Genomic DNA, 27,008 nt, shown 5'->3' on the forward strand with positions numbered 1-27,008 from the left:
TGTCCTAGGAATAGTGATTGGAGCCAGTTTACCAATGGAACTAGACTGTGAACAAGTTCTTTGTAAATGACTATAATTCTGTGTCTCCTAATAAGTGAAGACTGCTGTCTAGTCATTGTAAAGGTATCAAGTCCCTTGTACAGTAAAACACACTTATAGCAATCATGCTTATAATGAATTGATGTTTGTAGCGAATGATTTTCATTCCCCTTGACATTAAAATATATTAAACAATTAACGGATATAACGAGTTACGCTTATAATGAAGCAAAATTGTCCACCCCTGGAACTTCATTATAGGCGTTTTTTCTGTATATTGTTAACCATTACCGTAGATGAAGATATATATATATGTTAGGAATTTGATTCAAGGACACATCATCACAATCGGAAAGGGATTGTCAAGAGTGGATTGGAGTAGTGGAAAAAAAATTTTTGTCCATAAAATAATAAACAAACTCGAGTTTAAAGTAGTTTTGGACAAAAGAATAAATATTTCATTCCACAGTTCCCCCTTGGATTAGAAGAGAAAAGATTGCATACCATTTTAATTATAAATTGATCCGCTTGGAATACATTACGGTAAGTACAATGACTCATCCTGAAACAGTTATGTGGCTGACTGACCTGATCATTACGCTGCATTGACAAACATATGTATGGTAATGGCAATTTAATTTCATAACAGTAAAAAATAACAGATAAACATATACATATATTGTTTTACAGTGGCAATATAAAGTATGGCTGTAGAGGCATTAAAGAAATGAAAGATTATGGGTCTAAACAACAAACAACTAGTGCTAATTGTAACAGTAACCGTTACAGATGTTCCCCAAACGGCTCCCCAATCCCTTATGATGCCCCATTCCCTACAAGCTTGAATAAATTAGACAATACTTTTGTAATATTGATGGACACTTTATTTTTAAGGGTATTTCATTGGAAAACTACTCCGATATAGCCATATGGGTATTAGCCAATCAAATTTCAGCGCATGTGCTTGCACATGTTTTCTACATTTTTCACATTAATTTTCTTATAGTGTCTCACAATACATACATTTGTGTTAAATATTAAAGAATTTCACTACAAAATAAGAGAGATGTAACTCTCTAAGTATTAGCCAATCAGAATTCAGCATACGCGCATGCCTGGCCTTGCATTCAATTTTGATAGTATCATATTAAGTAATGTAGGAGCTCTATGTGCCTATCCATGTCGTAAATTTCATCCTGTTTTGTTGAAAACCAAGGGAGTTATAGACATTTAAAGTTTCAACCAATCAGATTGCAGCACACCTGCATGCGCGTGTTTTCAAGAAATTTCCTATAAAACATGTTGTAGCACCTTATAATATATACTTATATTCTAAATTTCAAAGTATTTTGTCAAAAAACAAGGAAATTATTGAGATTTTTGTATCAGCCAATCAGAGAAGAGCGCACGTGCATGCGCGTGAGTTCATGCTAATTTGACCATGTTATCTTGTCTAGACTACTAATATATCTTTACATTTTGAGTTTCAAAGCAATTCATTAAGAAATATAAAAGTTACGGCTTCATCAAGTATATCAGTCATTTCACTCATTGCACGCGCGCGCACGTGCATGCAAGTGCATGCAAAATGACCTTCGTTCCGAACACCTAAACAACATGCCTATTAACCCTAAAAAGGTTTCATGTCAATTGGATGAGTGGTTCTATGAGAACACTCCTGGACAAAAAAGTACCGGAGAAGAAAGTAGAAAAAAAGAATAATAATAATAATAATAAGAAACAGAGTAAAAACATGTTCCCAAACTTCGTTTGGGGAACATAATTAATCCAGACCAGAAGTGGAGCATATATATATATATATAAAGTGTTGAAATTGGAATGAAATCAGAGGAAAAAAATTGTACATGTATCATAAAAATATACTGCTAAATGGTCATTAATTATTATAAAACATATATCTACGTTATGTTGCAAATTGTACTATTTCATCATTGAGTTACTAGTACACTAGATAAAATAAATACTGCAAACAATGATACATTATATAGATATGTGACACAAGTCTAGTTCTTTTCCTTTTGATTCAATATGACCTGTAAACCCAAAACAAACCAACCACAGGATATGTTTTTCTTTTTTTTTAAGATATAACATTTTAAATCCAAGTGCAGATAAAATAGAAAAATATATTTTATTTGATACTTATAATGCATGTAGAAATTAATATTGCCAAGTCAGTGATAAAAAAAATTTATTTTTTCCCTATAACCTTTATGAAAGACTTCATTATATTACATCCATGAATTAATGGATAAAAAGATCTGTTCTTGTTGCTAGGTGATAACATATGTATAATCATTATCTTTATGAACATGATAAATTTCAATTTGCCTATACGTAAAGTGTACCAAAAACTCGAAATAAAAGAAAGCAAAACAAATATATCACACAAGGAATGCAGGAATGAGATGATTAATCTATATATTTTTTCCAAATAAATTCTGAGAGCAATATTCACTGCAATGCAGCACTATGAATTTTAAGTATAAATATTAACTGTTAACATGTATGGTTTAAAGCTCTATTTCCTCTGGCCGATGACTAGAAATAACTGAAATCCCCAAGATACACTTAACACTTTAAATGCCTCCATTAAAAAGTAATAATAACAAACAGTTGAACATGATACCATACAAATATTTACAGGTAAACACTAAAAAAGATGCACAACTTTGTTTCTACCAAACAATAAACATGAAATAAAAAAAATCATTCAGGTATATTCCCATCTTGGGTTTAGCTGTAAACATCAGCAAATTAAATGATATACAGCAAAACCTGGTTACGACAAACATGCTTGTAATGAATTCAAGCTTACAGTTAAGTGATTTTGATTCTCTGTAATTTTAAAATATGAATTTATAAATGTATTTAACAATCAAATTATGTTTGTAATGAATCAAAATTATAAGTCCCTGGCCCTTCACTGCAAGCGTTTTCACTGCACTTTAATTGGTACTCTAAGATATTTTAAACGGGTGAAAAAGAAGAAAAGAATTGTCTTAATCAGACATTTTTTTAAAATAATGAAATAAAACTGGAAGCTCTATTGACATGTACACATCCCTTAAAAAATTATTTTTCTCAAACATGATCAAAATGGATTTTACTCAATTAAAAATTGTATATAACTGAATATACATGTATATAATATATACAGTAAAACTTGTCCGATCCGGCCACCACTGGTTCCAAAAAAAATAGCCAGATTAGACAACATTCTGGATTAGACAACATTTTAAACACCTGAAATTACTGAAAGGGACTTTATGTTTACATCGTATTAGGCAAGATTTCCAAATACACAACATCTGGATTAGATAAGTTTCACTGTATAATGCATCATCTAAAATATTATATGGTAAAATTGTCTGATGTCCAGGGAATACAAATGAATTCTTAGATATATTGTATATGTTGAAATTTTCACTTGGTAGATTATTTACTCAAATACCCATTTACTCTAGCTACAGAAGGAGGAGCTTCTGCAAAAAATATGTTTATGTATCGATTCCTGTCTACTGAGTACCTTAGTGAAATATTTAAGTTGAGAAGATATAACCACACAATGGCCGTAAGATTTATTCCATGGATTTGCATAAATAATACCATATGGAAATGTCAATGCTGACAGCATAGTGTTGATTTAATTCTACAATGCTGACAGCATAGTGTTGATTTAATTCTACAATGCTGACAGTATAGTGTTGATTTAATTCTACAATGCTGACAGCATAGTGTTGATTTCTACAATAACTCCCACCCGTCGTCACTGGAGATACTGGTAGAGCTTCTCTTTGGCAGCAGTTTATCCGGATCAGAGGCACTGTTCTTATTTAAAAACTTGGTGAACCTTCTGTGTAGCTGGCCTTCCTGACTCACTGCCCACATCTGATCAGAATGGCTTACTAAAATATATAAATGAATAAGGATTTTTTTTTTTTTTTTAAATAAAAAAAAAAATTAAAAAAAAAACATCCTGCTTGAAAACTGCTTAATGCTTCTGGAAACACAAACCCCTCAGTCGTCAAATATATTCATACTTGTTCAATGGTAAGCAGCTGTGATTTGTGTTTTTGATAGTTAAGTTTCTCCAGTACTAACAAAATCACCTGATTGTGAAAACCTTATCTCAAAATTTCGCTTGACTGGATATATGGACTGATGCCTTCACTTGGTCAAGGCAAGCCATATCACAGCTGAGATTAGTGGAATCCAAACAATAACACTTACCTTTATCTCATAATATTTCAAAGGTGTTGAACTAGGGTATCTCAAACATTGATACCAGTATCTCAAATACCATAGATATGTCAAAGTGAGTTGGAAGTCAAAACTGCTTTTTCTTTATATTTTAACCTCAATATCTTGATTCTTTGAAATATCAAAGTTTTTTCTTGGCCCCATTAAGTTTGAATTAGTGTGGTTTGACTGTACATGCCCTAATATAAGCATAATTCATGTTTAATATATATCATAATAGGGTAAGACAATGGACTAACGAATAATAAAATTTACTAATGTAACATCTATCATACTGAATACTTTACCTGATATCTGATCAAACACTCCTGGGACTTTTCTCCAGTAATCCCCTGTGGGATTTTTTGTGGAAATGCCAAAGCGACACAGGATTTCTCCATTGGGATTTAATGCCCACACACACTTTTTTGATACTGTCAAATGAGTGGCTAAAGTTCCTGTGTAAAACACAATAACTTTATGGTTTTCATTGTGAAGAAATAAAATAATATTGGCTCAAGTTCCTGTGTAAAAATACAATAAACTGGTTGCTGGTTTTTGTATTGAAGAAAGAATTATTTTACTATAGTAGATCAATTTCTATTTCTTTGAACTTTATTTTTCGCATAAATATGTGAATCTGTTTGCTCTCAAAAATTTTATTCTCACATATACATGTATTTATAATGTTGAGGATTATATACAACAATAACCGTAGGTCACGAAAATTTTGTCTTGCTGATAAATACCAAATAGCTATCTCGCATAAATAAGGTGTCACGAAAATATAGCGATCTATAATATTGACTGACTTAAAGCCCACAGAGGTATAATAAACTTCTCTATACCTGGGACATGGATCCAGTCCTCTCCTATTGGCATGTCTTCTGTAACACCCTTTCTAGCGTAAACTTGACGACGGTTATCAATTGCCCACACCTACAAATTATGATAAAAATTTTTAACTTTGCTTTTATAGGTTTATACAAGTACAGCTGTGTATGTGTAATAAACTCTGCATTTCCAAGTGAAATTATAAAACTTTATTTAAAGTATATGTTGGTTCTAATAGAAGTTGCATTGTTTTTGTGATCTCTGCACTGTGATGGAAAACCATATGGCTACCAACCATGAAATCTTTGGGTCCTGTTGCAATGTTTGTAAATACTGTAGATGTCTGCCTGCCCATGTCTACAGGGAGCCAGGCAGCATTGAGGGAGTGAGAGGTCGGGGCCTTGACCCCAATCCTCTGGTACACAACCCCCTGAGTGTCCACTGCCCAAACATTGACCGTTCCACAGCTAATTGACGTCAAAACTGTATCACCTACATGTATAAACAAAAGGAATAAAGAGATTGTGAACTCTGCATTTAACATATAACATCTAACAAAGAAATAACCAATTATTTCTACAATCATAACTAATTCACACTCACAAAGAAGTGGGAACAAATTTATAATTCTGAACATTTTATTAAAATATTTTTCTTTCTACCAGGCAGCCAGCATTTTCTCTCATATGTTAACAATACTGTAAACCAACTTTTTTGCAAGCGAGAAATATCTGTGAAATTCACAACCTTCTTTTACTCCCAAATATTTCTTGTCCCAATCAAATTATTCACCTGTGTATTTATGTAGAATGTTGCCTCAGTCACGAAAATTAGTATTTACAAATGGATTCCAAAATAAAGAGTGGCTAATAAAAGATGTCACAAATAATAGCTGGTTTACAGTACTTTCATCACAAACTTTTAACATCTAATTTGTTTATGCTCATTTATGGGCTGTATCTTTTTCTGAAATCTATGGCATCTACCACCTATCTAGTAAAATGACAATTTCTTGTCAATTCCACTGATAACAGCTATTTACAGTGAAACCTGTCTAATCCGACATGCACTGGGAGACGAATTTTGAAATAGGCAGGGTGTCGGATTACACAGTGTTAAAAAAACATGGAAAATAGTAAAATGGGAACGGAATTTAATGTCAGATTTCACATTGTGATGGATTGCACAGGTGTCGGATTAGACAGTTTTCACTGTATTTACAAACAATGTAAATTACATACCTAGTTGAGTAAGGTCCAGTTTGCACCATCCTGATCCTTGTGGATTACTGGGTCTAATCCCACTACGTATAAATATCTGATTGTCCTCAGTAAGAACCCACACAGCATCCCGACAGACACATAGACAAAGTACTCCTTTTCTGTAGGAAGGAGATTCCACCATGCTACATTTCTCCAGGTTTGAAGAAAAAGTGTAGATGTCTCCATTGGGTTGACTAGCCCAAATAAGTCCTGTGCAATTGATGAAAAAAATTAATGTATGCACTATAGATTTTCATACTGATTTCAGCTGAGTTTAACTACTGGATATTTTCTTCTTCTGTTAGTATAATAAGAGGTACAAAATTTATATATCTGTAACTTTTCACAATTTTTTCCTCTCAATATTGGTTTATCATACAAGAAAAATATGTACATGACAATCAATAAAGGATCAAGTGAAATAGTGACAAAAACTACAAGTCTAGGATGAGATTGTTAGGTTTGTGGTCAATTTCTAACCTGAACAACTTGTTATTGAGAGTCCTTACCTTCATTGCTAGCCTGAGCAGTTACTGTTTTCCAAATGACAGAGCAAACAATACCAGGGATCTCTGCAACTTCCCATGCATGTCCTGTATGATAAAAGAAGTTATGATGTTGATATTTTATGAATCTTGTGTGTATTTCTTGAAGAAAACAGTAATCTACCAATAACTTTCACTGACATGTGACAATGATCATATTTAAAAAAAAATCTACAAACTTCCATTTCCTGAAGTACTAAGTGTCCATTATTATTTTTAGGAAAGGGGGGGGGGGGGTCATTACCTTGAATAACTCCTCTACAGATCTGGATCATGTTTTTGAATTCTGGACACAACCACACCCCTGCTCTACCAGCTGTGATAAGTCCACCTGTCTGGGAGCTGATTAAAGAAGCAAGCTTCTGAGGATCAAATTTCTCAGCCAAGGAACGTAGAGCATCTATTCCAGACACATCTTTTACAACTATTTCACTGACTGGAACCTGGATTTATGAAAGTATGGTTGACACTTTTAGCTGGACCTGTACATCTATTATATGCATTCAGACTCTGTTTTCAACATTGATTTATCTTTGTTGTGTTTGTTGTACATGTATGACAAAAATGACAAATACTGAGTAGATACACAGGTACATGTAAAACAGCTAATCCATTTAAATAACAGGACAGGAAATTGCAGTACTTTCACGATGAATTATTAGTAGAATTTTTTTTATAGAAAATACAAAAAAACAGAATCAAAGCTAGATACGGTAACAAAACAAAGAAAATATTTTTACCAATTATTAGATATTTTTTGGAAGGGTAATTGATTGTAGTTACCTCCCACCAGCTCCCATCACCAGTTGGAGTTTCCATGGTAACACCAGTGGAAAACCATATTCTACCTAGGACATCTAATGCCCACAAAACTCCACCCACTCCAAAAGCAATGGCACTGAACAACATTTCCTGACTACACTTGCTGTCAAAGAAAAATTTTTTTACAATGCAGAGATTATTTGCAATAAATGCATGAAACACTAAACTGCTACAACACAACCCCTTTTTGTACTGTAAAAATTGTACCATTTAATAATGTTCCACTCTTTTCCTTCCAAGCATTCTTTATTTATCCCATCCCTATACACCAGCTGGCACTGGTCAGTCAACCCCAGGACCACTCCCTTGTAACAGGCAATCTGGGTTAATTTGAAGTCACAAGGAATCTTTATTGCTTTAAAACATGGTCTCTCTCTGGACAGGCCCTTCTGCATCACAACATCACCATTTGTTTTCAGGTACCTGAGAAAAATTCAATGAAAAAGGGCAAATAAGAAGAAGAAGGCCAAAGGGAACATTCTCTTAAATGAAAATCTATTACAAGTATATTGTATTATTCCAGCTTGACAGTTTAATTTTTCTTTTTTTAAATGACTGCATCACTTTGACTGAAAACAAAATATTTATTAACAACTATAATTTACCAAGAAAAATGAGGCAAAGTATCAAACGAATCTTTAAAAAAAATGTGTATATATTTAAGAAATAAAGAACAAGTTTAAAAACACTGGGAAATGAGGTTGGTTGGTTACATGATCAAATCCAGTGAAACCCAAAGGGGTTCTCAGAAAAGTTGAAACTTTTCCCTATGAATTCCTATGTAAAACTGAATCATTATTGTGGCCCCACTTACCCCCCAGTTCATGATTTGAACACTACCTGTGGATGCTTCCATATCAGTATGACTAATCATGCCTATGCACTTCTTTAAAGACTTTTTTCCTATACATGTATATTCCTTTGTAAAACTTTGATTGCCTATTGTGGCCCCCATCTCTTGGGGTCATGATTTGAAAAAAAAACATGAATCTACCATATGCATTGAAGCTTTCAAATATGTTTCAACTTTTCAAGCCCAGGAGTTCTTGAGAAAGAAGATTTTTTAAAGACTTTTTCCCTTATATATTCCTATGTAAAAGTTTGATCACTATTGTGGCCCCAAACTACCAGTACCCCCTGGGGGTCATGATTTGAACAAACTTTAATCTACACTACCTGAGGATGCTTCCATATTAAATATTACTAATCATGCCTTTGCTGTTCTTGAGATTTTTAAAGATATTTTTACTATATATATTCCTATGTAATACTTTAATCATCCATTGTGGCCCAATCATATACCTGGGGGTCATGATTTGAATGAACTCAAATCTACACTATGTAATGAAGCTTTCACATAACTTTTCTGGCCCAGTGGTCCTTGAGAAAACTTTTGAAAAGTTGCCATTAAATTTTCACTATTCTTAATTATCTCCCCTTCAAAGAGGCATGGCCCTTCCTTTGAACAAACTTGAATTCCATTAACCCAAGGATGCTTTGTGGCAATTTTGCTTAGTAGTTCTGGAGAAGATGAAATTGTGAAAAGTTAAGACAATGACGGGCAAATTTTGATCAGAAAAGTTCAATTGAGCCTTTGGCTCAAAAGAGCTTAAAAGTAAATTAAATTTAAAATTAAAATTGTACTATAATTATATGTAATTAGAAATGAGCTACTCTTAGTTACACCTGTATAGCAGAAACTCTCCTCGACTTCAATGAGGTGATCTAAAGCATAATACAAGATTCTCACCAAGCCACAGTCTCATCCACTGATATATATTGCACCTCCCTAACTGCCTCTATCCACTTCAGACCTTCTGGATGTTTGGCTGTTAACTTAGTTCCAGCATATACAGTGTCTTTATACAGCCTCCAGACAATGCTCCCAGACCGTGACACAGCTATCATCTTGGCATAGCCATTTGCCTTCTGCCACTTTAGACCTGGATTAGTCAGACTGCAGTGCCACAAATTAGAACTTCTATCTACATGCCAAATGTGTGTGTCAGTCAAGCACAAACAGGACAAATTGCCGGGAGTGAATATTTCTGACCAGTTGTTGATCACTTTGTATGAAGGCTCATCCATCTCAACCTTTTCTGAGCAGACTATCTCATTTTCTTCTTGCTCTTCTGTGGTTGATGGCATGAGTGGATGCTCCGTGACATCCTTCTGTGAAGTCATATTGGTATTTGATGTAAACATTTTGTAGAAATCATCTGGCTCTGGGGATGAAAAGAGACTTGGGTCTTTTTGTGCTGGTGAATTTAGAAGAGAATTTTCTGAGGAGCTATTAGAGACATGTGATGCTTTATTTAACTTTTCTACACTGGGATCCTTATCACTTAATAAAATCTTCTCTGCTTCTGTTACAGAAGTGGCGATTTGAGATAATGCTGTGTTTAACACAGTTTCATTGGGTTTCACAGATGCATCAGGTTTTTGTATATCCTTTAGATCTGAAAATTGTTTTTCTTTCTTTGGAGCTAATGCCTGTTCAGTACATTTTGGTATCTCTTTCAATTCAGTTGAAGTCTCCTCTTTTCTTAACTCTACATCCTGCTCATGAGTGCCTGTTTTGTTATCCAAACTAGTTATTTCTTTTTCAAATTCTTCTAAACTTTTAGACAAGGAATCACAAGATGAATTTCTCAACCCATGCAAAGGGAGAACTAGATGTGACTTTTCTTCACTGTGTGACCTTTTTGTACTTGGTGCTGGTGATGACTCCCTACTTCGCACTTTTTTCACATGACCTTCTGCATCAACTACAGTCATGAATTTAGGTTTCTCCTGAAGTTCCTCTGTGAAGTATGGCCCTTCACTGATGTCACTTTTAATGGAGATTGTATCGCTACTTCTGAGAGAAATGTTGTCTTCTGTGTTCTCCTGGTCCAAGACAGCACTAAGATAAGGGGAATGTGTAGAGTCTCTTTCTCCTTTCAACCCTGAAAAAACATACTTTTTAGTTCATGATATAATTCTGAATTTATTGTCAGTTAAATCTCTAAAATTACCACACAAAATAGACAGACAGCAGGTTTCTGCAACAAAAGAGCACTTGTTTTGAAGTACATTCATTTATATATAATCTAAACTATGAACTGGATTACAAACTTTTATAATTAACAAGGACTATACTCAGTATGTATTAATACACGTGCAACTATTTTCAAATAATAAAACTGCAACAAATTTTACTTAAAATTTAATTCATATAAAAAATGAAACCTTTTTTCTTTTTCTTGTGTCTTTTAGGCTTAGAATTGAACACTATGTCATCATCCCCGACTGCTGATGATAACTTCTCCTCTGTAACTGTTGCACTTGAATACACAGAGTCATTTTTAGCACTGCCATCTTGAGTGACATGAACTTTGACCCCTGATGGCCCCCTAGGTATCAATGTATCTGTTGATTCAATAGATGGTTTGTCATGAGAATTATCAAAATGTGAATCAGATGAACTTGGGACTGAATCAGTCTCTAAATCCTCCTTCAGAAAAGGATTAAAGCGGGTGGTCGGGGAAACAAGTTTTCTTTCAGCTAAATTGTCATCTGAGTCCTTTTTACTTGAGAGAATGTTATCACTGAAAATTTCTACAGTCAGTAAATCTGGGGTCTCCAGTTTCACAACTGGAGGCAGTTTTTGGTGGAGCTCTGTCTCGCGTTTTATCAGTGGAGGAAGATCCTGAGGAGGCTGAGCATGAGGGTGATCTCGATGATCAATCTCATGCTCAGTTATCTCAACAGAGTCCTCCAAATGATCCATTGATGACAGAAGATGTTCAACTCCTGATTTAATTGAGCCCCCAGTTGACTCTAAGGTTGATTTCAGTTTGGTCTGGATGAAGTCTAATGGTGAATTGGATTGCTGACTAGACTGTTCAGAGTTGTTTACATGCAGTGTAGCCTCTAATGGTGGTGCAGACTGTCGCATTAAAGCATATTTTTCCTTCTCATGCAAAAGTTTATGATATAGAGATTCTGAAATAGAATAGAAAAAAGAAGTCTGCTCACAGTTTGCATACAAAAGTTTTGATAATTAAGGTCTTTATCATTTGGGAAAAGCCCTGCTCCAAAAACTTCAACCAATCATATAGAAAACATTTGTGAATTTGCAGCACCTGGAACCTAACTGTACATCTACTGTATTAAACATGTATGTGTTCTAAAATATTCTTATATCCTTTCTGTAACAAATAGGAATCTAATCATTTCAGTCCTCTATAAACCCCAAGGCCAAAATTACAGTGACTTATAAGAAAGTTAAAGAAGTTTGGTCCAAGAGTTTGATGACACCCACTCCCCCCTGAGATTCCCCCTCACTTTACAAATCACTTTAACAAGTTTGTTTCTAGCATGAAAATGTTATAAAAAGATGACAGCAATGATGGACAAAGGTAACAACAATAAAACCTTAACTTTCTTCAGTAAATGCAGATACAATTTAAAGAAATGGCAATCAAAGCAGTCTTCAAACAAATGTTAATAAAAAAAGAAATGTAATGATCGTATAAATCTGTCAGAATGTCCTTTCAGCATATGCTTCATTATCACAAGTCAATAAGCATAATATTCAAATTTTGCTGTGCAGCTATAAAGAGCTATATATCTGATAAGTGAAACGTAGAAACAATTCATTGCTTTATAACCCTTAACAATACATGCATATAATTATGTATATTTACATTTCCAAATATTTTTCCTTAAGATTCTTTGCAAATTAGAAAAAGTTCATGTTCGCGTGAACTGCCGTGGGATGAGTAAGAATATTTCCATTGTGATGTGATTGAAGTAAAAAAATAGTGCTTCATGAAATATGCTGACGTGAAGTGTCGTAGTTCATGTCCTCATGAATTCTCAAAAATAAAATTCATCTCTTAAATAAATCACATCAAATGTACTTGCACAGTTACTGACAAATCCCACTTTTTAGAATTAATAACAGCCATGTTTACACTTACCTCCCTTCTTTTCTGGATATACAGCTACTCGGACAAGATTCCTTTCATTATTCTTCCTCAGAATAAAAATTTCATCTTCACTGACAGCAACATCTACCACTGCCCCCAGGGCCCGCTGACTACCCACAACAGAATTGTCCTCTGGACTCAGCACATAAAGGGAGGTCTCATTCCAGGTCACAAGGTACTTCTCCATATACAATAACAGTGGCCCAAACTGATGGTCCGACACTCTGCTAGAAGGGATTCCATTCTTGTACAACAACTGGATTTCTGAGTGAGTAGAATTGAGAAGTTCTTTGAAAAGATAAGTATTGCTGACTGTTCCATTCATGTCAGCTTTCCAGATTCTGGCACCAGGTCGACAAGCATAAAGTTGAGCATCCTCTGGTTTGCACATGGCTGGGATGAAACAAGCCCCAAATGGGCCAGCACTAAAATTATATGCAAATTTTCTAAATTCAAAATCAAAATCCCACAGATTTTTTTCTAACATTCAATAACAAATTTTCTTGGGTGCATTTTTTTTTGTCTTTCATTACATGTAATACTGGTAGTGGTCTTCATTTTTTTTCAATAAAATACTCATTATCATAAATTATCTACCACGTACAAAACAAAATTTTTTTTTCCTTATTATTTTCTCCAATGCATCTGGCTAACATGAATCTAACAAAATAGAACTCTTTAAGTAATACTTTTGATGATGAATTCATACACTTTTCTTTCTTTCTGTCCTACTTGGACCTTAGTTTCATCTGTTCTGTATATAAGGGTCCTCTGTTTTGTAGAGACCAGAAGAGACTTGTGTCCATGATCCAGCTGTACAATACTGGACCCTACCTCTGTCAACAGAACAGCTGACTTGCACTGTCCCTGTAAAACATTAAATCCCACCTTAATAACAATATCTGACTTAAATACAAACTGCATTTCTGAATATTAACTTTTATCATATACATGTACTTAGTAGTAAATACACGGATTCTACACTCTGCGATACGGGTGAAGTCACAATACCCCATATCAAGGACTGGTCCAAAAATCCATATCACGTATCGGACCAGTGTGCAAAAATCCATATCAAACCAGAAGTAACTTTTTTATAAAATTTAAAAGTTAATTAACTTGACTTTATTTAAATAAACATGTAAAATAATTCTTTACTAACATTTGTGGACTTAATTTGTTTTCAAAGACCTAAAATTGGCACTATTAGGTTTTAAAGAAAAAGGTTTTAAGCATGCACGAAACATTCTTCAATGACTCTATGTGAACTCACATATTAAGTGTTTTAAATATATGATAAATAGAATACTACATACTGAAATCCATATCATATGTCATATATCATCCCTCAGGCTGATATGGGGCCACTCTGGCTGATATAACATATGATATGAATTTTTAGTTGTAATATTCTCTATGTAATGAACAGCAATATTTCCCCGGAATATGACTGATGTGAATCAGAAAATTATTATATACCTGGTATGCATCAAATTCAGTGCAGACAACCAAGCCTTGCATATCTCCACTAAAAAGCTTCATTCCATTCAAACTCCATCTTGTACAAGTAACCTGGGCCTTGTGTAAGCCTTGTACAAAAAACTGCTGAAGCTGACAAGAAGATATTTAAATCAATTTACTATCTTCACATAAATAACAAAAATGATCACAGAGTGAAACCCCCAATTGTTTGAGAGCTAATGATAGAACTTGAGATCTGCTACTTCTTTCAATCAATGAGGAAGCTACTTTACCTTCTTGTTCTGACCTGGAATATGGGAAGGGAGCTGGAAAATATAAATATCCCCCTTCTCTGTTCCCACAGCAACCTGGTTTTCAAGGCCACTGTGTAGGGCAATTGTGGTTAAAACATCACTATTAGACTGTATACCGAAAACAAGAAAGAAGAAAATAAAAACACACACAAGGAAAAAACATTTAATTTTACTTAATACAATTACTCTATACTCCACTATTAATCAACAAATCCTTATTTTTCTTCATCTTAATAATTTAATAAGCCATTTAAAGAATTCTTATTGTCAAAAATATGGTCTATTTAAATCTATGTAAAATCAGGAAATAAAATTTAAATTCAAAAATAACTAACAGACTTACATGCGTTTTTAGTCTCTCTATCAATTCTTTTTTCCTGTCAAACAAATACACTACTCCAACATTTGTACCAAGGGCAATGTAGTCTGGATTGACATCCACACACTTTAAAATTAGGTCACAGTTAGAGAGAAATCCTTTTTGGGCCCTACGTGGAATCTGGGACAGGAGATAATCTAGAGAGCGGTGCTCCTTTGGAATGGAATGTTTAGAACATTCTTCAGTTGCTGAATCTTCAGTTTGTGCACTTTCAGCCATAGTGCTGTAGATCTAGTGCAACTCCATTTTGTTATTAACCACTAAAGTGAAAGTAAAATACATTTTATATGGTGTCTAACTCAACACAAAAGGAAATCGTACTGTCAAAATTTTCATTGTCCTGAATGATTTTAATTAAATATTTCTATAAGAGAGCATAGTCAATAAACAAATTCTATGAATATCCAAAGTCCCCTTTCCTTACTGAAGCTGTAAAATGATACTTAACACTGAATTACATAAATACATGTATGTAACTGTGTTAGGTAAGATTCAAACTGTGATTAGTACAGAAGATACATTTTCATTATCAAATAAAGATGGGGGTATGTTAAAAAATTTAAAGGTATAACAAACAATCAGCATTGACCAGATTTAAGGGCAGACTGCTTTTTGCTGAACCATTGAAGCAAACTGTTGCCTATGGCCTAATGTCTCAGGTATGATAGTTTAGTTCCTGGGTCTTATACAAAAGGAAAGTTGCTCTTAAACCCAGTTATTCAACATGTCTGAGATTTCAAGCAACAGTCTGAAAAAAATCCCTCTTTTTCGGCAAATTGGGAATTCCAACAGGGTAATTGCTCAGCAATTGTTAGTTGCTCAAATGAATATGTTTTTATTTATGTAGTAATTTACCATTATCATCTGCATATGGTGTTTATGTCTCCCAGTTGATAATTCGACACACATAGAGCATGTTCCACAAACAATTTCTTAACTGATGCAGGGTACTGTCACATAATTACCAGGGTGTTTAATAAATAAGTTGATGATACAAGGGTATCAACAATCTTGTTTGAAGTCAACATTTTGTAAATTCTGTATCAATACAATGACCTTGTTTGCAAATACAGTCTGTTGTCAGGTCAAATGTTGATTTTTTCATAGAAATTATTAGGCCATTATTTTTACACTGCATTGTCTGCTTATGACAGAGATTTTAGTGCACTCAATTTTTATACAGTGGAGCCTCATTTATCCGGACGCTTTGGTTCCCAGTCAATTAGTCCAGATAAGTGAAGCGTCCGGATACCTGAATTGTCTCGATTTTAGTTATATGGCCTTTCATGCCATTTTCAATAGTAAAGAATGTTGCTTTACATCAATATGTTTTATTGTTTAAATACTTTAATATAAGTTACATATAGTACTACTCAATACTTGTTTAAATAAATAAAAAAGTACATGTGTCATTGGAAAAAAAAATATGTTTATAGGTCGCATTAATTAATTCTACTTCCCAGTGTCTAATGAATCAACCCGATAGAGTCTTATTTAATATCAACGCCCATCAATGGTAAATGTGACATAATGTATACGAACGCTAATCGTAATCATCCAAAGCGAGATTGTATTAACGATTGTGTAATTTTGAAAGTGATTTCATAAATGTCATCAAATCATAGAATGCGTTTTGCACACAAAATACTGTGCATAAAAAACTCCGATGTCATGTCTATAAACACATAAAACCATGTTACGACAGTATTCTAACAGTAAAAGAAATTTATTTGCCGACTACGAAAAAAATTATCCTAGACTTATAAAATTATTTCCCTTAATTAATATGTATCATGTTAGAGAAGTGAGAGTCTCATGCGTACCTATTGACCTACAATTAACCTTGCCGCAAGCCATTGATAACAGGTCGCAGATGATCATCTTTTAAAACAAACAGCCAGACCAGTGTTTTTACAACAATTAACACCCAGATCAAGAAATCTAAGCAGACTTGACAGACCAGTTAAAAATTATCGTCTGGATAAATGAACCAAAATATAACGTAAAAATGCATTTTGTGTTGAAAAAAGACCGTCCTGATACGGAAAGCGGAATTCCGGTTAAACGAGACAAAATAACGTTAAAAAATTTCGTTCCCATGAAAAATCTTCCGGGAACTGAAGCGTCCGGATATCTGGCATCCGGATATCTGAAGGTCCACTGTAGACTGTTTCAGGATAACTGCAGTACTGCTCTTTTGCAGGGCAAAATGTTATATTTTGGTGAAATATGACGTAAAAGCGATTGTTTAATATGTCACTTAATTAACTGTCATCAAAAACTTCACCAAATGTTATTAATTTGCCCTGTAAAAGAGTAGTACAGCAGTTATGGTGAAAGGGCCAATTGTTTAAATGGCCTTTTGACTTATGTTTGTTTATTATCTTCAAATTTCATTTAGCAAAGTCACAAACACTTCTTAGTTTTTGTTCGAATTTATACACACGGAACAGGGAACAGGCAACTCCTCTCATACAGATTTTACCTAGATTCTACATTAAAGGAGAAGGCTGAAAATATTTCCTGAACCCCATTTGACTGGCTTGTTATTTATGACGTATGACACAGTGACACATTCACATGTACAGCGAACGAATGTAAACATAATCTATGTTTTTACTCCTTAACTGGCTTAAAAGTCACAGAAGTTATTAAGTAGCCAAGTTGTAGGAGAAAGTTGTATACAAACCCTATCATTGTCCTTTATTGGGATTGCTTCCTAGCCTTGTGAATGAATAGTATATTACAGTGTGCTAGTCAGGGATATGTTTGCTGACGTCTCGTGACGAAGCCATGGAATGGGGTAAATAAGGATTCTGTAAACAAACATAAACATAAACAAACTGCTTAATGTTCGTTTTTCTTTTTCCTTATCGATCAGAGTGATTTTGTTTTAAAAACACATATTATACTAGTGACTCAGGATTTATGATACATTTTGTCACAAAACTCTCGAACTTTGATATTTTCCTGATTTTACCATGTTCCCTCTGTGCCTACTTTCGGTTTGACTTTTTGGTAGTCTTGCAACAGTGTAAGAGGTTATATTACAATAGGAATATGATGTTCGAATCATAGATTTTGCATAAGAGGTTTAACTATATTACATCGTTCCTTTTAAGTTTTATATAGGTACATACATACATTTGTAGTTTCATTTAAAGTCCTTGTGATCATGTGATTTTCATACAATAATCATTCTATTCAACAGATACTTTTAAATTCTAAAAAAGGTGGGTCAACAATATGACATATCTATATCTATATATATATATATATATATATATATATATATATATATATATATATATATATATATATATATTGACTGGAAATGTAAACGGGTAGGAAGGTTGGGCCGGGGAATTGATGGAGAGATAGAGGTATTCCAGGATGGAAAAATATGAATTTGGAAATGTTGCAGAAAATTGGAACATATAGTCATTTCTTTCAAAATTCAAGTCATTTGCTTATGGACCTAAACATTATACAACAAAGATCTCGATATATTTTGATGTAGCCCAATGAATACACAGTTTTCACTTTCTACATCTGGAACAGTTCTCAAGTTTACCAGACATTAGTATGAAAACCCAGAGAACTGACTTCAGATGACACGCCATGACAGATATGGTGACTTCATAAATGTGGAGTTAAAAATTATGCATGATTTTCATGGTTGTCCCTAAGATCTGGGGGCCAGGGAAATTCCCCTCCTATGATGATGTTATACCTCGGTTACTCTGATATTCCCCCTCAACCCCCTGTTAGGGGAGGAATCCCAGACTCCCTTCTACTTTTTTAATGCCCCCCTGCTATTTCGATTCTTAGGACAACCCTGATTTTATAGAAACAAATTAAATGACAAGTTATTATTTCAGGTTAATAAAAAGAGTAAAAATGCTCGATTACCTGTTCTACTTCTTCCTTGGAGTTCTGGCTGTATATTCAGTGCTTTTTATTCTGATTGTGATTGGTGACTGTGACCTTTACTTACAATTTGCAGAGAAATTTGGAAAGAAACCAAGTAAGTTTAGCATATATAAAAGTAGAGAGTATTTCTATTTTATATTCAGGCTTTGAGAAATATAAGCTATGCATGTATTTAGTGGACTTGGCTTGATTGATTGATTGCCATAGGACCTTTGACAGCATAGCTTGAACTGACAGGCATAAAACCTACTGGGGGAGATTCTTGTTTAATGTATACGGGCAACAACATTTAGGGAGAAAAGTATGCAACTTGATTTGGTCAGCTTCAGTTTCCTTCTAGCTTACTTGTTAGAGCATATACACACCGGGCAGGATGACCCCTATACATGTACTAGTATTTTGACCCTCTGCTTCGATGCTTTTTCTATCATGGTTTTTCATGAAATAAGACATTCTCATACATGTTTTAGATGTACTGAAGGAAAAGGTTGTGTGGATAACTGGTGCTTCTAGTGGCATTGGTGAATATTTGGCATATGAGCTAGCAAAAGCTGGTTGTAAGTTGTGCCTGTCAGCTCGCAGAGAAAAAGAGCTTGCACGAGTCAAGAAGGAGTGCCTGTGTAAGTCTTTACAGATAATTGTATGTGATATATAATGTGACAAACTAGTATTTTTACATCTTATCCTAAGGGTTACGTAATGGAAAGGAGAAAAATCTGATTACTAAGAGTTGAATATTATCTTTAAAGTAAATAAATCTGAAAATATTGATTCACAATTTGACAGTAGAATTTAAAATGTTTAAAATCTGTATTTGGATATATGGCTGTCAGACAGGTTTGATGGCCGGTGGCCAGATAGGTCAGTAAGTAGTGCACCTGACTAGTGATTCAGGGGGGCCCGGGTTTGAATCCCAGTGTGGTCAATCACATTTTCTCCTTTCCTGTTACACTTGGTACTGTGCCATGCCTTGGAAAAGACAGGTGAAAAACCTGGTAGGGAAAAGCCTGGGTTGGTGTCTTTAGGGGAGAAGACCTTTAAGGAGGGAGGAATGTGGTGGTCAGACGGGTTCAATCACAGGTGGCCAGATAGACACAGTTGGTAGAGCACCTGACTAGTGATTCAGGGGGCCCAGGTTCAAATCCTGGTCTGGTCTGTTGTGTTTTTCTCCTTTCCTGTTACAAATATAAAGACTAATGAATATTTTTCAGATTAATTATATATATTGTCCCCCGCTTTCACTGAAAGTGGGGGATATTAATTTGGGTCTGTCTGTCTGTCCGTCCGTCAGTAATTCTGTCTGTCTGTAACACTTTCGTTTCCACACGATATCTCGAGAACCCTTTGAGCTTTTGCAATGAAATTTTGCATAGCAACTCCCTATGGCCTAAAGAAGAACCCTATTGATTTTGAGGTCAAAAAGTCAAAGGTCAAGGTCATAAATTCATAAATTCTGTCTGTTTTAACACGTTCGTTTCCGCACGATATCTCGAGAATTCTTTGAGCTTTTGCGATGAAATTTTACATAACAACTCCCTGTGGCCTAAGGAAGACCCCTATTGATTTTGAGGTCAAAAGGTCAAAGTTCAACATCGTAAATTTATCCATTCTGTCTGTGTGTAACACTTTCATTTTCCAGGCAATATCTCAAGAAGCTTTTGAGCTTTTGCAATGAAATTTTATACAATAACTCCCTAGGGCCTCTCTCACCCCTCTCAAAGTGTCCTGCCCCATTTTTTTTAATTACTATTTATTGTATTAAAAGTCGCTTGGCACTATTTTTAGCACAGGGGCATGTGGAGAGTTATTACTTATAATACAGGTTGTTGGCAGACTTTATATTCTTATTACATCGATTAGAACCGTTTAGTAAAGGCTAAATTAGACACAATGTATTGTGTAAAAATTTGACAATATCAAACGTGAATATAAACATTATATGTGACCTTATGTTTGCATTTAATTTGCTCTACAATCAAGTGCCTCTGTGGTCTAGGGGTATGATCACGCTTAACATGTGAGAGGTCCCGGGTTCAAATCCCATACACATTTTTTTTGATTTACTAAATGATAGTATTCAGCATGTGAAATGAAAAAGTTATGACGTCTGGCTTGTACAAACTCATAAAATCATCATAACAGTGTGATAAATATTTTATATAAAAAGAATCTTCTATACACATATTAAAGAATAAGCAATCAAATCTTTATATCCATATTGGCATTTTTTATTTGCTTCAATATACATGTATACATTTAATAATTCTACAAATCCAGGGGGAGGGGAGTCCCCCCCCCCCCCCGAACTGCGCATGCTCTTCTTTTTTTCCCTAAACGGGGGACACAAATTCTTTGAATTAGCTTTGCATAATTTTGTATTCTTCTGTAAGTGTTTTACTTATACCAGTGCATGGAAAAGTCAAGGATGAGGACATATTGGTGCTGCCTCTGGATGCACTAAAATTTGAGACACATTCACAAGCTACTCAACATGTGTTAAAACATTTCAGTAAGGTAATTATGGTGTATTTCAAACTTTATAACAAGCTTAAAGGGACTTTATTGATAGAAAATAAGAATTAATTTTCCAGGATTGCAAATGGTTTTTTTTTTATTTTCACCACTAAAAATACATTGGTTTCTTATTAAGTAAAGTAATTGATGATTTATTCACATTTTTTTAGATTGACATTCTGGTGAACAATGCTGGCCGCTCACAGCGTGCTCTGTTTGAGGAGACATCCATAGAAACTGATAGGGAAGTTTTAGAACTGAATGTTTTAGGAGTTCTCTCCCTTACAAAGCAGGTGCTCCCACATATGTTGGAGAGAAAGGAGGGCCATATTGTTGTCATGAGCAGTATTGCAGGAAAACTCAGTATGTCTTCTAGATTTTGTCAGTTAATTACTGTTCAGTAACAATTATTTCAAGAGGAGGGCCAAAGTAAAATTTTTCCTCTGTTACTGGTTATTTAAAGCTCTAACTGACACCCTAGCTGCTTCACTCGTTTGCTTTTCATCTTATATTCGTTTTTTTTTTTTCCTGCTGAAACTGAAGCAATTCATTTTCTGAAACTTAAATTTTGCCACAGTAATTTTTTCAGAATTTAAACAGCCAGAAAATCATTTCCATGGATTATTTCATGTTTATTTTAAATAAATGGGTTTTTTTTTTTTGTTTCAGGTGCTCCAATATCTGCGTCTTACACAGGAAGTAAACATGCAATTCAGGTACCTATCACAGCTGTATACATGAAATTCTGCTTTAACAAAAATTTCTCAGTACACAAAACAGAGAGTGTATTTATAAGCCTTAAAAAAACTATTAAAAAAATTCAATTTGGTAAACGATTTGTTCATTAAATTTTGAAATATTGAAAGTAAAGCAATTGATTCTATTAATTACACACACTAACTTCAAAAACTTTAAAACTTTTTTAATAGGAAAAATTGTTATTGAATACTTTGTTCCTGCTTTGTTCCTGCTTTTGATTCTCTAATTAGAACTGACACAAAATGAAACCAGTTCAAATTAAATAATATTTGAACCAGTGATGTGAGACATTTAAATTATGATTTAAATTATGTTAGCAGAATGTACTGTCTTTGTTGTAGGGCTGGTTTTCTTCTCTGGCCATTGAGACATTTGACCGGAATGTAGCAGTCACTCTTCTCTGTCCTGGTCCTGTGTTCTCTAATATACTGGACACAGCATTTACTGGAAAACCTGGAGAGGTGAACAACAAATAATCTCAAAATATAAACAAAAGAAGAAAGAAAACATTGACAAAACAATGTTAATTATCATACCGAGCATACTACTATGTCTTTAATATGAATGTCCAGTAAAAACTGCTTACAATGAACTCATGCAGATGTAAAGAAATCTCACTTATAAAAAAGTTGTATCTTTTTCACCATCCCCCACATAATAACACTTTCTGATATGGATATAAATAATTTTTTAAGGAACTAAGCATTCATGTCCCGAGGACTTCCTTGTTGGCAAGTTTTATTGTATATCAGTGTGTTTATTATTCCAGATATTTTTATCAAGAATACCTCAAAAGTTAGAAAATTTAAAATTGGTTTAAAATATATATATATATATATATATATATATATATATATATATATATATATATATATATATATATATATATATATATATATATATATATATATATATATATATATGGATATTTAATTTTAAATCTGTTATAATAACAGCTAGATTACGTTTTTTTTTATATTACATGATTTCTGTCTGAAACCAATGTAATACATTGTATGTGAACTTGAGTATGATTTAATTAACAAAACCATAAATTGTTATTTTTAGGAATTAAAAGAAAAGATGAATTCTACTGATAAGAGAATGTCTACTGCTCGTTGTGCAGAGTTATGTGCCATTGCCATCGCTAACCGCCTGTCTGAGGCCTGGATTTCCCTGAATCCTGTGTTGTTGTTTACCTATGGTTTCCAGTATTTCCCAAATTTTTCTAGAGTGTGAGTCTCTCTCTCTCTCTAACAAAATGACATAATTTATATAAAAACCATTTGGGACAGTCAAATTACTTTGCTGTGGCTGTATATTGTGTGACAGGCAAAAATAACACACATTTATACTTCTGGAAATATAAATTACTGGTACATTGTCCTTGACCATACCATGTTGCAGTTTGATCTTTAATTATTTTTAATTGTTCCATATTTCATTGAAAAAATTGGGTTTTTTTGCTTTCACCTGGGCGAACTGAAAACAAATTACCCCGGTATCTGAAATAAAAGTTTCTTCTTGATGATCTTTTGGGGTCAAAAATATAATCTGAATTTGTTTATTACCTGCATTAAAAAAAAAAGAACTCTAAAGTTAAGAGAGGTCTTTATGATGGATTATAGATTATGGGTTGTCATGTTATCAAAAATACCATCAGAAATCACATTTCAACATCTGTTATTTTCAGAGGAAAATCTTTTTACTTTAAGGAGAAAAATTTTCTACCTACATAAAGTTTAAATCTTTAGTGAGGAGAGATCAAACCAAGATATTTTTAAAAATGTTTTCTTATTTGCACATAATATACTGGATACTAAATGTATTCTGTTCCACTTTTTTTCAATTGTCTAAAAATGCTACTAAAGATTATTTGAACTTATTATATTTTGAGGATGGCTGCTGTTATAGCAGATTAATGTATAATCCTGTAAATCTTTGTTGATTGTTTTTACAGACTAGGCAAAAGAATGGGACTGAAAATGTTAAAGAAGATACGTGAAGGGAATATGAATTAGGTGATTCACTAACAATACTCATACAAAATGCATTCATATTGTTAGTTGATTCTGATGTAATACTTTATTTGGGAAATAAATTGTTTTAACAATTCTTTTATGACCTGATTGATACTTTAATTATGTAAGGCAAGCATAATTCTTTTGTCTGTAAAGACAAATACAGTTGAACTTCGGTATCTCGAACACTGATATCTCGAATATCGTGGATATGTCAAAGTGATTTGGAAGTCCCAACCCCTTTTTCTTTAAGTATTTTACCCTGGATATCTCGAATCCTCGGATATCTCGTAGTTTTTTTCTCGGTCCATTGAGTTCGAGATAATAAGGTTTGACTGTACTTCATGTGTATAACATTTGATTGTTTGCAAATTTTCAAAAACATTGGCAGGTGCAACTTTTTAATTACGCTGTGATGTAAAGAAGAGCAGAAATATGTAGTCCTCTGTTTGAATAAATATAAAAAGTTTATAAAAGATATTTTATATGATCCGATTTTTTTATTGCTGGTTTTTGGCAGAGATAAAATTTTGGCCTATATTGGTGATTTATGAAAATTTACCAAAATAAAAATTGCTAAAATTAAGTACTTTGGTATATACTATTGTACAGGGTTTACAAGCATGATGGGAGGATCTTCGGCGGTGTGCGTGAGGATGTGGATTGATGGGGAATGTGCACAACAGCTTACATGCCCGTAGAACGCGGGGGGGGGGGTTACACTTTTATTTGAGTATAGTATTTTGCTACAGTAAATTTTCTTTTAGGTGCTGGCTGTCCCCCCCCCCCCCCCCACAACTCTTTGATTTTTGATGTTGTAAGGTCGAGCACTGGCAAATCCCAGGATTTTTTTTTTTTATCAGATTTTTGAAGCCGTTGCTACGGGCCTGGCTTAATAAAAATTTGATGAAAGTATTGTTACTTTCATACTTGAGTACATTTTTGTTTTGCCAAAGCTGATCAAAAATAACAAAGCATTCGAACAAGTAAAATATTACTCACTAAAATTATATCCGTCAAATTTAATACCCTAATCCTCTAAATTTGAGACCACCCCCCCCCCCCCCCCGCAAAAAAAAAAAAAACGGTACACCTCGGCCGATTCGTACCTGAAGGCGACGGAATCATCCGAGGTTTGCCGAATGTAAAAAAAGACTTCAACACTGTACATCTACGTATGCTTGAAAAAGTGAATTTTTTTTTATTTCAAATTCTATTATTTTTTAAGTTTTGTTATACTGAACGTTCTTCATTTATAAAAGTTGGACATGAGTAATGAAATTCAGATTAAACCTGTAACTCATCAAATGCAACAGTATTTAGTCTCTATCTGTAGGTACTTAAAGGAGTAAAATTTTGAAAACATTACCCTAAAGAATTCAGCTCAGTATCTGATACAAAACAAAGTGTGTAGGTTTTAGATGTACAATTTTCATTCATTTTTAAAAATTCAAACATTTTGGAAGGTATATGTCAACTTTTAAAAGAGAGTCATGAAACTGAAAATTGATTTGTAAGACATTACAGTGTTCTGCGCACATGAAAATGGGAAGGAGAAGAAAAAAAAACTCCGTACAACCGTTTAATTTCAAGGGGGGGGGGGGGGCACATGGAAGAGAAAAACGGCAAGGAACTGATTTTACAAATCGAATTTGAGTTTTGGTCTTTAGATGGAGTTACTGCCTTTGGTATGAATCTGAGGTTTGTCGTGGCATTGTGATGTTTTCTTTGGTTTGTTTTGAAATATTTTTTTTTAATCTTGGCTTATGTCAAGATATTCGTTTATACAAATATCAAGTAAATTAATTTATTCATCTCAAAAAAAGTTTTAAACAAGTTAGTTAACTTGGAGTGAAGTTTCTCTGTGAATGTGGTGAAAACCAATCAGATAACTTCAAAGAAGAATCCTGCCTAGACCAGAATTCGAAAATTTCAAAACTGCATTGTCATCCTCTGGCTATGTATTTTATTATTTTCCACCCACCTGGCTACAATAAAAAAAATCTGCTTATTGTCCCACTGATATATAAATTATGGATGTGCACTTTTCCGAAAAATGAATTATTTTTCAATGGCTTATATACTCTCATTCAAATGGAAATCAAGAATTAGTGTGTCCTTTATGTATAGTCGTGTGCTAATTTTATTAGCGACACTTAAGGACTGGTGATACAAACATTTTTTTTCTTTGGAGGAGACTTAATATCATGTCACAGTTTTAGAAAAGTGGATAATTCTTTGAATTTTTACTCCTTAAACCTGGAGAATGAAATACCTTCCATATTTCCCCCCAAAAAGTACACAACTAGAGTAATCATGGTAAAATTGTTTAATCTTCATTCAATAACCCTCTTTTTTTTCAAAGATACTTCTAAAGGAGCACAGAGTGAACTGATATTTCATTTACTCAATAACCTGTTGTATTTTCTTGCACTTAAAACAATAAAATATCAAATATATGAAGTATCAACTAATATTTTCCAAGTGTCATTTCTTTTATGCAAGAAAATTTAAGTTATTGAGTAAATGTAATATCAGTTCACTCTGTGTTCCTTTAGAAACATTTTTGAAAAAAAAGAGGGTAAATGAATGAAGATTAAACTAACAATTTTACCATGAATACTGTAGTTGTGTACTTTTGTGAGAAATATGGAAGGACATGATATTAAAAGTCTCCTCCAAAGAAAAAAATTGTTAGTATCATCTGTCCTTAAACCTTAAATAGTGTCTTTTGGAATTTTTGGCTAATCTTTGTTTAAAAACCTTTCGAAAGGTATAAAACTTTGATGTACATTCATATGAAAGATTTATTTCTTTTTTTCTTCCTAAGACACAAGGGAGTCATGTAAGTACATTATAAATCTCTTAGTTTACCTCGCCTTCGAT

The 27,008-nt window shown here is 33.7% G+C and overlaps 2 protein-coding genes across 3 annotated transcripts; one reads left to right on the plus strand and one right to left on the minus strand.

Annotated features, from left to right (window-relative positions):
• Positions 1–1,849: 1,849 nt before the first annotated feature.
• LOC133182943 (tectonin beta-propeller repeat-containing protein 2-like) lies at positions 1,850–15,145 on the minus strand. Of its 2 annotated transcripts, none has more exons than XM_061317833.1 (16): positions 14,860–15,145; positions 14,496–14,624; positions 14,221–14,352; positions 13,451–13,608; positions 12,733–13,166; positions 10,997–11,176; positions 9,516–10,713; positions 7,973–8,188; positions 7,727–7,868; positions 7,188–7,386; positions 6,908–6,991; positions 6,378–6,608; positions 5,432–5,628; positions 5,151–5,241; positions 4,611–4,760; positions 1,850–3,968 (listed from the first exon to the last, which is right to left on the minus strand). In XM_061317833.1, exons 1-16 carry the CDS (start codon positions 15,112–15,114, stop codon positions 3,808–3,810), a joined length of 3,957 nt encoding a protein of 1,318 aa, XP_061173817.1. In that variant the 5' UTR covers positions 15,115–15,145; the 3' UTR covers positions 1,850–3,807. The 2 variants fall into 2 exon arrangements, with proteins under 2 accessions (XP_061173817.1, XP_061173816.1); XM_061317832.1 differs by having other exon boundaries at positions 10,997–11,752.
• Positions 15,146–17,949: 2,804 nt separating this feature from the next.
• LOC133182944 (dehydrogenase/reductase SDR family member 7-like) lies at positions 17,950–24,217 on the plus strand. Its single transcript, XM_061317835.1, has 9 exons — positions 17,950–18,027; positions 18,777–18,922; positions 19,299–19,448; positions 21,236–21,342; positions 21,513–21,705; positions 22,012–22,058; positions 22,443–22,562; positions 23,170–23,336; positions 24,062–24,217. Exons 2-9 carry the CDS (start codon positions 18,796–18,798, stop codon positions 24,120–24,122), a joined length of 972 nt encoding a protein of 323 aa, XP_061173819.1. The 5' UTR covers positions 17,950–18,027; positions 18,777–18,795; the 3' UTR covers positions 24,123–24,217.
• Positions 24,218–27,008: the final 2,791 nt, after the last annotated feature.

This window comes from Saccostrea echinata, unplaced genomic scaffold (assembly GCF_033153115.1).
Source record: "Saccostrea echinata isolate AGI-Se365-2 ecotype Australia unplaced genomic scaffold, CSIRO_AGI_Sech_v1 ptg000009l, whole genome shotgun sequence".
Taxonomy (NCBI): domain Eukaryota; kingdom Metazoa; phylum Mollusca; class Bivalvia; order Ostreida; family Ostreidae; genus Saccostrea; species Saccostrea echinata.

Bases quoted from the DNA above. Each gene is read 5' to 3' on its own strand.
- LOC133182943 (XM_061317832.1), bottom strand. From the start codon at position 15,114: ATGGCTGAAAGTGCACAAACTGAAGATTCAGCAACTGAAGAATGTTCT. The intron at 6,992-7,187 runs GTAATGACCCCC...TTTATCATACAG, and splicing joins CTGTAGAGGAGTTATTCAAG to GACATGCATGGGAAGTTGCA. The intron at 6,609-6,907 runs GTAAGGACTCTC...TCAATTGCACAG, and splicing joins TGCTCAGGCTAGCAATGAAG to GACTTATTTGGGCTAGTCAA.
- LOC133182944 (XM_061317835.1), top strand. From the start codon at position 18,796: ATGCTCGATTACCTGTTCTACTTCTTCCTTGGAGTTCTGGCTGTATAT. The intron at 19,449-21,235 runs GTAAGTCTTTAC...TACTTATACCAG, and splicing joins AGTCAAGAAGGAGTGCCTGT to TGCATGGAAAAGTCAAGGAT. The intron at 22,059-22,442 runs GTACCTATCACA...TCTTTGTTGTAG, and splicing joins GAAGTAAACATGCAATTCAG to GGCTGGTTTTCTTCTCTGGC.